Source organism: Nanorana parkeri, unplaced genomic scaffold (genome assembly GCF_000935625.1).
Source record: "Nanorana parkeri isolate BGI_ZX_2015 unplaced genomic scaffold, ASM93562v1 scaffold402, whole genome shotgun sequence".
Lineage (NCBI taxonomy): Eukaryota > Metazoa > Chordata > Amphibia > Anura > Dicroglossidae > Nanorana > Nanorana parkeri.
The window spans coordinates 904,610-917,663 of NW_017306670.1; the positions used below are offsets into that span (position 1 = coordinate 904,610).

Consider the following 13,054-nt stretch of genomic DNA (forward strand, 5'->3'; position numbering starts at 1 on the left):
CCGTAGTGTGCGGCCGCCGGATACCTTACACCGGCGCCCGCAACTTCCCCACAGGGTCACCGCTGCCGCCCGTCTGCACTCTGCCGCCCCGAGGCCGGGCCTCGGTGGCCTTGTGGGAAATCCGGGCCTGTGCATGCTCCCTTTGGACACTAAGCTAAATTGCTGATACACAGCACACTAAAACAGGTTCATTTTAGGGAGTATTAAGCAGTGACCAGTCTGTTGCCATGTGAAACTGTGTGCACCATGTCAACAGTCAATAAGGTGTATGGGACAATGAGCCACTCCTGGTCAGGAATGGATGTGGAGAAGGAGAATGTCTTGGCAAGTTCATTGTGATGCTGGCTCAGGACGGGAAAGAACTGGAATACATCTTTTTTTTTTTAGCATGTCAGTCATCTAAGATTGTCTCTTGCAGTATGTTATGTTAGTTATCAACCTGTAGATTTCTTGAAGTTCTGTCTGGGGGGCTTGGAACCACAGCAAACAGTGACAGGATGGAGAGCAGGAGCAGACTGAGGATTGTCCATTCCCAGATCTGCTCTGTGATGAATGAAGTAGGGAGCGCTGTGCTCTCAGTGCCTCCTGCTTCAGAGCTGTCAAAACCCTGCTAAAGTGCCAGGTAACAGATGATTAAGCACAGTCTTGTGTGTGATCATCTGTATTGGAGGGCAGGGGAGACATCAGGAGTCTAATAGATCTAATAGACTCCTGATGTCTCCATAAAGAGAACCTGTCAACTCCAAATGCCATCACATTGGAGCTTGTTAGCCCATTTGTGATAGCAAAAGTTAAAAAAATAATAAAATAAATAAAACAAAACAAAAAAAATAAAATCAACCCTGCCACCCCCACCATTTGATTTCAATAAACACATGCACGTAAGGCATGCATATGTACCTAAACAGGGAGGGGGAGGAGCTCTAACAAATAAATACAGCGGTCTGCTATTCAGATTGTGCTTTGTAGTGCAGCTGCTGGTGTGAATGCAGCCTAAAAGGCAGACTGTGGTACAGACGTGGACTGAGTGAGGAGACCTGAACTAAATCATCTAACCTAAAGTGACCGACAATCTAGGCCTTGTTGTGCTGATAACTGACCCACTTCCATGTCAGTGGCTTCGAGATGTCAGTATGTCAGTGGTATTTTTGAATGGGCATGATAAAATAGAGACATGCCCTTGATAATAATCTCACAATTTCACTTTGACTTTTCTAATACACCATTTGGATTGTATTTAGATGCGCAATCTTCAGTGTGGCAGAGTTATCATGCTCCTTATCACTCAATGATGTATTGCCTTTTAAAAAAATCAGTTTGTTTTAGATGTTTAAATTGGAAATATAGTTTGTAATATTGATGGTATTAGCACATTATGAGTTCATGTCATATTCGAGGTTGTCAGTGTAAATGTGCACATTTTCTGCGTTTTGTCAATAAAAATATTCGTGGGAGGTTGGCTTTCCTGTCTGGAACAAACAAGCAGTCCAAAAAGTGCTGGCACAATTGACATGAAAAAAAATGGTTGTTCCAGACCAATGATTCACCAAGTAGTAAAGGAGGATACGAATGGCAGTTTCAGCCTGTCATGCATTTTCAAAAACAAGTAATGGCAGCTTCCTTTTTCTTTAGCCTAAAACAAGTAGCTTAGCAAAATTCCAAAAGCATCTACAATCTAACTTTTTTTTTAAAGTGTAGCAAATGATTATAACTGGTTTTCCATTTATTTTTTTCTGCTGTGTGTGTCCCAGTGAAGTGCTTCCCCTTCACATTCCCTTCACTAGAGCGTTTTTACTGGTTCAGATGTTGACATTATAAGATTTCCCCATAGCTTTTGTTCCAAGGACAACTGTAATTTGGATTTCCTGTCATTTTCTGTAGCTGTGACAGTGATAACAAGCACAGGAGAAGAGTGTGATTCTCCCCAATGCTGACATAGACAGCAATAAAATCCCAACAAGGTTTCTACTCCTTCCCTTTAGCCTAACAAATAAGATTTGGCTTTAGATTCACCTTAATGTTACTTGTTTTAATCCTAATAACTGCCAGGCTTGTGTGCTGTTCTAATGGCTTCAATAATTGCAGCCACTGACCCCAAACAAGTACATTAATCAGTTCTGGCTCTACTTTGACATTACTTGCTGCAAACTTGTTCTGGGTCAGTGACTCAAAAAGTATTGGAGCGAAAGACAGTCAGGGTAGTAACATTCTCAAAAGAAGGTCAATAATGGCAGCTTGCATGTTTCTTTCTGTAAATGTTTAGTTAAAGTGTATGCAATGCATAGCCAATTTATTTCTTATGATTAGAAGTCACGTTTTTATTGCTGTCCCCGCTGGGTAAATGCACACTCTCTGTTTGTTCTGGTGACCATTGTCAATGGAATAGAAAATATATATATATATATCTTTTCCCCATAGTTCTCCTTAGGGTAACGGGAGGACCCAAACTAGCGTCCTCCCGTCACCCTAGGCTAAGTATACTGACACGCCGCAGCTGAAGTGGATCCCGACAATTGTGCCGGGATCCGCTCAGCTGCATGACTGACAGCTGGCTCTGCCTATCGAAAGGCAGAGCCAGCTGTACCCGCCCCCTCCCCTGTCCGTTCCACCAGTCAGAGCTGGCGGATCGGAGCGGGGAGGGGGGAATCCAGCCCCTCCCCTGTCACGGCAGAGAGCCGGTATGTGTTCGCTCACCTCCCGATCTACTCAGCCGACCTGTGACTCATTGTCACAGGTTAGCTAGAACTATGAGGTCAGTGAAAAGCACTCACCTCATAGTTCTCATTTAAGTCATGCAAATGTTAAGTCATGCAACAAATTCAACTTTAAACTAATATAACATATTATTTAAAATATCAAGACAAGAAAATACCCTAATATATGACAATTCCTGATGTTTTTCCTAGCACAGTGACAGATAACAATTATAATTGGTTAATTATTTCAAGCAGACACTAACCTGCCTCATAATTTTTATAGTTCTTTTGATGTTCATGATGTATCCATCGTTGCTGTTTCTGTTGAATTCCTCTTGTGCAAATTTCAGAGCATTCTGGACACCAGAAGAATCTTCTTTAACTTCACTCCAGCCGCCCACTTTTTTTCTCTGCTGTGCAAATACAAGTGCAAATAAAGTCAACGCGACTACTGCACATACCTTCCAGTACATTGTCATATTGAGGGGTTCTTTTCACTTATTTCCGAGGTCTATTTCTGAGCTTTCAAGTCTAATCCTAAATTGCTCTGTCCAAATGTTTCGAAAACAGATCCTGCAGTATTTAAGCTGTGGGATCCTAGGACTTTGCCAAGCCTTTCTCCTGAATCATATGTTTGGCATGCAGCTTATGAGGGTTGTCAATGGAAACATTTACAAATGTCAGAGAGGGCTTAACATATCCTCCTCCCCTTCTTAATTAAAGCAAACTGCTTTACTTTTGGCTTAAGAAAGAAAGAGCGGTTCATGTTTATTTTACAGTATATCTTGTATTCTACTTTGAAGCTAAACTCCAAGCAGGCATTAAAAAATGCCAATGAATGCAGTTATGTATTTACTAAAAGAATCATTAAAGGTCAACTTTGGGCAGAATACAAAAAAAAACTCTTGCTGTGGGGCCCATCCTGCATTGCAAGGGTTAACTGTCTAACTGTTTTAAATCATTAAACAATTCTATAATGTAAACAAATCCACACTCTTGATAGGACCAGAAGCTAAAGGCAAACAAATAGATTTGTAACGATGAACATCAAATGTAGAGATAAGGTGAATGGTGCTGCTATAGTACAGATACAATTAAAGAAGGTCAACCACCATAGGTGAGTAGACAGGATGTAAAGAAAAGGTGATAAGAAATGTAAGCATGCACAGTGCAAGGCACCATTCAAACTGTATATGTTACATCTTATATCTATTCTACACAGTGTTAGGCAAAAGTATACAACAATAAAAAGTCCTATAGAACAAAGTTACTTCTAGTCATCAGGTGGACGCGATTGGACCACCACTGTGAAAGGGGTCTAAGGCCTCCATCGCAAATGGAAGAAAAAAACTGTACGGACACGGATCTCACAGCAGTGACATCCGCTTCGTACTGCTCTGATCAGGAAAGGATCTGTACACAGATCCTTTCCTGATGAGCCCGTGTGCAAGGGGCCTACGTGTACTGTATAGGCAAAGGATTCCCAAAGTTGTACAGTTTTACATGCTTTTACACAACTTTTTTTTGTCTGTTTGTATTGTGCGTGTTTTGTATTGCAATAGCAACATCTGTAATCTGTTAGTAGTGGCCTGAACTGATGTTTGATCTCTTCTGTACAAAGTAGTTTATTTTGTTTCACCATGCTAAGAATTTTTTGGAAACACTCTGTTCTGACTTGGACAAAATATATATTTTTTTTATGTAAGAAACCTTTTCCTCTTTTTGTTTAAAGTACACCATTGAACATCCAACTATATATTTGTTTTCATATATTTTATTTAATACCTTCACTTTTCCCCAATTGTGTACACAGTGTTCACTCATTAGATTGATCCTGTTAGAAAGACAAGAGTGCATGGACATAGAATGATTTACTAATTAGATCAAGTAAAATGCTTCTGCCAAACCTGCCAATGTCGGGATAAATATTACAACTAATAATACATCATGTGTATTATGTCGCCTGCAATTTTCTAGTCACTGTAATGATAGCAACCTTGTTTTCATTTTGACAAGTAAACAGTCCACATTGTAGTTTAGCTTTAAATATGGCCACAGCTAGCTTTACTAACCAATGTTAGCTGCATTCACAATGGAAAATAAATACTTTTATACTAGCCTGTCTGGCACTACTCAATTCATGTTCCTCTCTACCAGGGAGGTGCCCAGATTCACAAAATAATAGCTTATACTCACAAAGCTGCCATCCTGCAGTTTCTCTCTGCAGACCATCATAGTCTGGTTTTTCCAAGGCTTGAGAAAGATTTTGTGATTGGCTCCAAAATAAAACTAAAAACCAAATTGTCAGCATAGTAAAGCCTGATTAGGCCAGTTTCCAGGACACCCGGTTCTGCAAATTGTGTTTCCCAGTGCCTCTCCAATATAATGTATGTGACTTCTTATGAAAAGCTTATGAAGTTCTTTGCTTTTCATCTCTCCCCTACTGCCTAAGGAAATTGACGTGTAGCGGCTAAATTTTGCCATCCTGTGTGTTACCGTTCTCAAAAGATAATCATTTGCCACACCTTCCCAGTGTTCTACATTTGAAGATACTGCAATGGTAAGAGTGTCTATTGGTGTGGAGGCAAGCCCTAAACGGCTTGCATTACATTTATCTTCACTGCAATCGATGCATTCAGTACAAATCGAATTTGGTAGACTCTGCATTTGTATGCAAGCGTTACGTTTCACCCTTTTAGATTTTTAGCGTTTAAGTTTTTATGTATTAGAACTTCCCTGGGACTTGAACTGAATTGGCCTCTTTATGACCAGGACTATGGCATACCTTAGGCAGAGCCAGCTGTAAATCACGCAGCTGTGTGGATCGCGACAGCATTGTTGGGATCCGTCCCGGCTGCGGCAGTCTCAAGATACCGCAAGCTGTAGCTCGCGATATACTGAGCTTTGGGTCACGGGAGGACGCTAGTATATGTCCTCCTGTGACCCTTAGGAGAACTATGGGGAAAAACACTTACCCCGTAGTTCTCCTTTAATAATGTTTCAACATCTGTTTATTACTCCAGAAAAACACTCAACTTCTGCAGATTTCTGCAAACAGTTCATTGTGCTGCCAGGATATAACTTCCAACATAGTCTTTTGTCTTTAGTGATGATATGGATACCAAACATGCATTTATTATTCACTTTTCAATAACCCTAACCTTAGTGCTATCCCTTTTTTTCAGTCTGCACCCCAAACCTATCCCCAATCCTAACATTTACCCTATCTTTGTGGCTTTACTAAAGTGTTTATTTAAAATAAAAATGTTTTTAAAAAATAGAAATATTGCCTCATGCTGTGGAATAATTCAATATGTGAAATTAACCAATCTCCTTCTGCTATCTGTTAGAGAAAGCAAAATTAAAGATCTTAATGTGGTGCACCATGGCTATAAATAACGGTGATTTCACAATATGTAGTCCCAAAATGGCTATCCTGACAATACATGAGCTCTAAGCAGGCAATCACATACAATGCACAAGCAATAGTCAATTGCAGTCAGCAAATAGGCAATCATTACAATTGAATGGGCACCAAAAACTTTTCACTTATCTCCAAACAGGCACTTGGGCTTTGTAAGAACAGCTGCAGCTTCAGGAGAGGATTGACATCACTGACACAGCACATGATCACCTACTAGCCAGTAATAAGAGTGCAAGGTATGTCAGAGTGTATAAATAATTAAGGTCCACACCAACCCACCTCCTCACCTGGTATGCCACTGCTTCATTCTGATATAGATCTCTGTGATGTTTCTTACTCCCAATTCATGCCTGAGCAATTTGTAGCACATTTCCAGAAGGGCTTCAATGCTCAACCTTTTGATTTCAATGGTATTCTATTGTACCCCTTGTCACTTTACACTCAAAAACAGGGCAGGAAATTCTTTTGGGCATGATTGTGCATTTTTGGCCCCAACCGTCTTCAACTGGAGTGCCTGAAAAATAGGAGTAGCAAGCATTTTTCTGCCTAGAAACCATCTCCTCCTCCTAATAACTATCTTTCTATTGGCGGAAACAAAAATGCTCAAGCCTTAAAACACACAAAAATATGTGTAAAAAGGGACATAAAAACCAAGACAAATAACACATCGATCCCCAAGTGTAGTTGGGGCTTTTGTGTTTTAAGTGGCTTAGTGTTGGATAGAGTTGCAGGTTGTTATTGCTGTCTGCATCCCCATTAGGGAGATTCGCCTTCTCTATTTATCCTGGTGACCATTATTACTGAAAGTGAAAGTTAAAGAAAATCTCAAGTTTTTTATTCGACATTAGAACAGGAATAGAGGGGCAATCATCCAAGTGAGACACTAGTTCTGGTGACCCTACTGACCCCCAGGGATATCCCTCATTTTGGAGGAATTTCCTCTCATGTCCTGTTGTGTCTATTGGACAGGAATTAAAGAAAAATCTCCCCGATGGGACACAAATGGCAAAGAAAGCTGGCAACCCAACTTTGCACAAAACTAAAGAAAAAAAAGTTTGGGCTTCCATTCTACTTTGAGGATTTTTTTCATTAGTTCAACTACTAAGAGGTTATATCAATGATTAAAAAGTATTTGTCGGTTATACTATCTGAACTGTAATAGTATTCTTTCCTTTATGGCTAGCATGTTTTAAAATGGTATGTAATTATATCAATGCATATTCTAAGGTCCCTCTTACAATGATCCAATACAAACACAGCTCTGGCTGCAATATTAACCTCTTCTCCAACTCTGTTCCCCGCAGGCCCACTCACCAATCCAGCGCTAGACTTCATCCAGTTGAACAACTCCCAATTTAATTCAACCCAGTTTCTGTGAGCCCACCCTGGACTCATAAGAAAGTGCTGCAGAGAGAGGCACTATGTCACTACATGGCACTGCTCTCTGCAGCATTCAGGACCTGCCCATCGGCAGAGGAATAAGAAGGTGATAGAGTACCTGTGGCGTCAATAGGACCAAGACACCTAGATAAAACATATGTATACACATTAAGCAAAAAAGAGTGGGGTGCGGGGATGTTGCAAGGGGTGTCACAGGGTATTTAATGTTTCAGTTAAGATTGATATTGCTATTCTCATTTGGAGAGACTTTTTTGGAATCAAGTTACTCTGAACCTCGTTACTCTTTAGTCGTCTCTTTTTTTGTTATGTATCCTATTCTATTCTATTAAAAAATGTATTATTCAACTAATTAATCAAAAGTGTTGAACTACACCAAAACTTTTATCCAACCTCTAAATTATTGCAGTTTTTATTTTTTTGGTTGTATTTAATCACCACTGGGGTTTTTATTTTTTACTACATAATGAAAAAAGTACAGAAAATGTTGAAAAAAAACTGTTTTCCCTACGTTATGTTATAAAACATTTATTCTTACCCAAATAGACACCAAACATGTCAAGCTTTAAAATTGTGCTCGCCCAGGAAATCGCAAAAAGCTACTGTACCCAAAATTGGCCATAGGCAAAGCTTTAAAAGCTGTTACCGCTCATCAGTTTAGTGTTATCATTGATTGATGGCCCTAGAATTATTGCTCACACTCCCACGTTTGCGTCGATATGTAACATGTGCGGTGCAATGTGTAAAATCGTCATTTTTGCATGTAGGCCCACGCGACGCATGTTTGCATGTGTTTGTGGGGGCGGGGGACTTTAAAAAAATTCTTTATTGCTTTTATATGTGACTTTAAAAAAAAAAAATTTTAACTTACATTTTTTTAAGCCTTTTTTTCACTTAACTTTATTGCTATCACATAGGCTAACAAGCCCCCTATGTGGTAGCCAATTTGCAGTGACAGGTCCTCTTTATGGAGACATCAGGGGTCTCTAAGACCCCTATTGTCACCTAGGGACACCCAGAGAAGCTGATGAAGCAGCGATCTGCTTCACCAGCTTCTCTCCGGCTTCTGTACCGGAGAGTGACAGAGGAATGCAAGAGTGATGTAATATACATCACATCCTGCATTCCGACCAGGAGGAGGAGATTAAACGGAGATTGTGTACTACTCTCTGTTTGATCTCCGGTTACAGAGCTGCTGTGCTGGTCCCAGGCTCACTCAGGGGCGCAGCGGAGCTCGGGATCACCAGCGGTGGCTGCGACGGGGGGCGCACACCCACACGCATATTACAAGCGATCGGGGGTCTCTACAGACACCCGAACGCTTGTATGTAAACAGTCATTGCTGGCTGTTTACATTTCAAGCTGATTTCCCACTCGTGCCCGCCGCCTAGTGGCAGGCACGAGCGGGGCGGGAAGGGATGTTTAAAAACTCCCACCCGCACCCAAGAAAACACTGTCTGGCTGTTTAATTACAATGGCCGCACAGCAGGTGGTTAAAGTGACACTAAACTCAGGAGTTAAACCTTAAAAATGCTTTCAAGTACCCCAACTATTAACAAAAATGTATCTTATTTGTGTATCACTCGGCTGTAGATCCTCAAATCATGTCTGCATTGGTGCTGACATTGTCCTTCCTTCTGAAGGGTGGCTACTTTTGTTCCCCATGGTCCCTGTGTGCGTTGTAAAGTAGCCACAGCTCCATGTTCACTCCAGTGATGAACTACAATCTCAATACAAATTAGTAATCTGTGCCAAATCCTTTTTTTTTTTGTAACATATTATTATATTCCACTCAAGTGAATAGAATTTAAAAAAAGGGCTGTGGATGTAAGTTTCAACTATAACTGTTGTAAATACTTTAGAAAAGGCTCTTAAAATGTCATCTAATTATTTAATTACTAAGATGCACATTCTGTGCAGTTCTATCTAGCCATAATTGCTGTACTTTCGAAATCCGGTATTATTACCAAAGTACCATCAGTACTCTGCATGTCAAAAAAAGTTCACCCAAACATTGCATAATAATATAGAAACATAAACAAGAATGTTCTGTCAGATCTGCAGCTGGTCCTTGTACTGTTAATGTTTGTTTTTCTTGAAATGTGTCTATGGACGCACACAGCTAGATTTGGGCACAGACGGGAATGCACACACACCGGTGTCTCCTCCACAGCCAGCTAGCTGAACAAGACAGCCACAAACAGGCAAGGGGGGTAGAGGTTTGAAAACAAGCGAGAGGACAAGGAAATTAAAAACTTCAAAAAAGGACAACAGTGAATTCATGTAAGTGTCAGCCTCCTAATCACAAAAAGAAAAAAAAACGAAGTAAACCCTCAGTAATTAAAGTGACATTAAAGCATCATTTTTTTCCCTTCCCCCAATGTTAGTGTAAGCACTTACCTTAAATGATGTCTCTTAATCCAATCTTCTTCTTTCCTATAGTTTTCAGCTGTCCCTCCAGCGGTGCGGCGGCTCTCCGATCCAGCGCTGACTCCTCTGTGCTTGCTTGCACTTCCTGTCCCACTGTGTCTGCATGCAGGTGCACGCTGTCCATAGACTTACCTTGTGTCTCTCCTCGTCTCCCGGCCGAAAATCTGAATTGCGCATGCGGCCGCCCCAAGATCCTTTGCGGCCGCCTGAGATTTTTCATATTTTCGGACGGGACGTGCAGCGAAGGCACAGGTAAGTTTAAACCTCTTTTAAAGCATTTTTTTATTTAAGTTTTTGCATATATCTACCGCTTGCTAGAAGTAATTATTTGCTAGGTTTAATAACCCTTTTAACAAATCATTTACATACAGTTTCCATAATATGTCTATACTGAAATAAATAGGAAATAAAGTACAGTAAAAATAGCTTCTTCCATCCATGGTGGGAGGTGGGATGCAGGAGGCATGGCTGCCAGTGAATTCAAAGGTTGACTATGCTGAATTAAAGGATATGTGCTTTTGAATGGTATCCTGTAATCAGAGTACAGGAGCATGCATGGCAGGCTGCCAATGCTGACTCAGGAATTGGACCCTTTGGTTAGGGTTGTCACCCTCTACCCAGAAGAGAAACATGCTGGCAGGATCAACAGGCTTTTTAAAGAATTATAGCAATAAATGTTGTAAACTTAGATGGACAATGGTGAGAGGTAACATTTAGACAGCTGTCATTTCTTTTGTTTACAAACATTTTAACTAATAGAGTACAAGCATGTAGTTAATAGAACATAAAAGTACTTAGAGCAGAACTTTAGAAAAAAATATTAAGGTCAAAATATTTACTTCATTAAAGATAAAACAACATAACCAGCTTTTTCTGCAATATTCATCTTCAATAGAGATTTACCCTGCAGCTTTTTTTATGCAGCTAGATGTCCTCAGTCTGATGGTCTGTATCATTCAACCCACTTCCTCTGTGCCCAGGTCATCTTGACCACACCCCAGCCTGTGACTGGACAGTGAAAAGAAAAGCAGTACAATGATGAACTCATCTCTGTCACTTTCTCCTCTCAGCGGCAGTTTGCAACCCAGGTGCAAAGCATTGTGACATAGTCTCTCACTTCCCTTCAGAGCCTGTGTCCCAGTTGCCAGGCAACAGGATGTGGCCTCTCTCTTGTCAGTGGTAACTTGCAGCTTGGTTGTTGAGCAACAGGACACCACTTAAGGCCGTGACACACTGCACGCGAAGCCGTGCAGAGCGAAGCAAAGCTATGCACTGCAGTGTGTCACGGCCTTTATACCTCCTGGTTCTTTCTAAAGCCTACTGGCGCCCACCTTTGGTGAGCTTATCAGTTGCTGGGCAACAGGAATTGGCTCACGCACCCCTGCAGAATTAAAAGAGATACAGAACAGGTAATGGAAACCAAAGTGTACAAAATCCAATAAGGGGGAAAGCAAAGAGGAGAAGAAAAGTATGAGGAGTGGCACTGGAGTCTTCTAAGTTTTTAAGTATTAGGTTTAAAGATCTTTAAAGCTGATAGGCTATCTGAGGATAGAAAGGGGAGGGTGTATTCAATCGGGGGATTTTATGTTTTTTAAACTAAGCCTGGAGTTAGACTTTAGGTATAGTTTTCCTCTAATCTAACAGTGGTATCATAATTTTCTAACAAGCAGTAAATTATTCACTACACACTTAAATTCATTTTTTTTAGTAAACAGTCTGATGTTAGGCAATAGCTGAAATTGCTCAACACTGAATCGCTCTCTACAATATCAAACCCTTAGAAAACGGTCAAGTGTTTAAACATGGGAGTATGAGATTTCAAGTATGACGGCTGTTAACGTCCACAAGATAAATTGAGCACAAAACAAAGTACAGACAGATTCAGACTTTCATAAGAGTTACATTCTGTGTGCCTTTGTGTAAGCTAATAATAGTGTGTGCAATTAATGGAAGAAAGCATTCCATTAGTAATGTAGTTGGTAAAGATATGCTTTGCACCATTGCACAATTGTGGCACAGTTGTAACTCTGGCTGTATTAATCACAAGGCCCACAAGCACACATAGGGGTTGATTTACTAACCTTATAAACACACCACGAACATGTATACACCTCTGTAGTGTGTTCCCTCCCAGCATGATCTATGGGTGGAATCTAAACACCTTTGTAGTGTGTACACACCCAGCAGGTGTGTTGTGCAAAGCCAAGCATGAATTGCAAGGTGATGTTGTGTAAATTAGCTCTACATTGTGTTGCTTGCATTGATGAATGCAGGAATGTAAATGCATGAGCTAACCATTTTTGTCTAAACTGTGAAGCAGCATTATATATGCATCATGTGCATGATTTTTCCATGTATGGCATTAGTGGAAATATGCTTTTAGAGACTTTTTGCTGTGTGAAAATCACACGCACCTGTTTAGGTTAGTAAATCACCCCCATAGTGTGCTTGTGGGCCTTGTGATTAATACAGCTAGAGTAAGTACTGCTACTGGAGACAGCTACGTATTACTTATCCTACATTGTGACGCACCGTTACATTACATTTAAAAATATTTACAGGCACGTTACCAGAATTTTTTTTTCAACATACTGTATCTTTACATTTAATTTCTAAAAATACTTTACTTCTATACCTTGCAATTGAATTATATATCCCCTACGTTTATACATCCTTCCTTCCACCCCTCTCCTCACCATTTATAGCAATCCTCAAATATATTTATCATTGAGTAGCTGGATATTAAATTTTTACATCTTTACTTCTCCTCTACAAATATTTCTGGACTTCTACTGAGCTGATGTATTCCCTCCAGTGTCTCCACTTCTCTATAAACACTGTATATCTACCATAAAGGCGGCAGTAAGCGCCTCTACATGCATAGTATTGTTTCATTCAACTACCCACTCCTGCACCTGGGTGATATTTGTTGGCCTCCAATACCACGACATTACTGCCTTTGCTGCTACCAATATAGGTTTTTAATTATTTTACTGGGCCATGATGCATTGACAATAATGCCACCTCAGGAGTGTCTGGCATACTCAACCCCGTCAGATGTCGCCCGATCTCGAAAATTGATCTCTAATATGTTCTTAGCTTATGA

General features: G+C 40.4%; 1 protein-coding gene across 1 annotated transcript in view; it reads right to left on the reverse strand.

Annotated features, from left to right (window-relative positions):
- LOC108789514 (cystatin-like) overlaps positions 1-3,268 on the reverse strand; it is a 7,727-nt gene extending 4,459 nt beyond the window's left edge. The window contains exon 1 of the mRNA XM_018559550.1: positions 2,960-3,268. Coding sequence (XP_018415052.1) covers positions 2,960-3,175 — 216 coding nt within the window. The 5' untranslated portion in view covers positions 3,176-3,268. The remainder of the gene's footprint in view (positions 1-2,959) is intronic.
- Between the last annotated feature and the right edge of the window lie 9,786 nt (positions 3,269-13,054).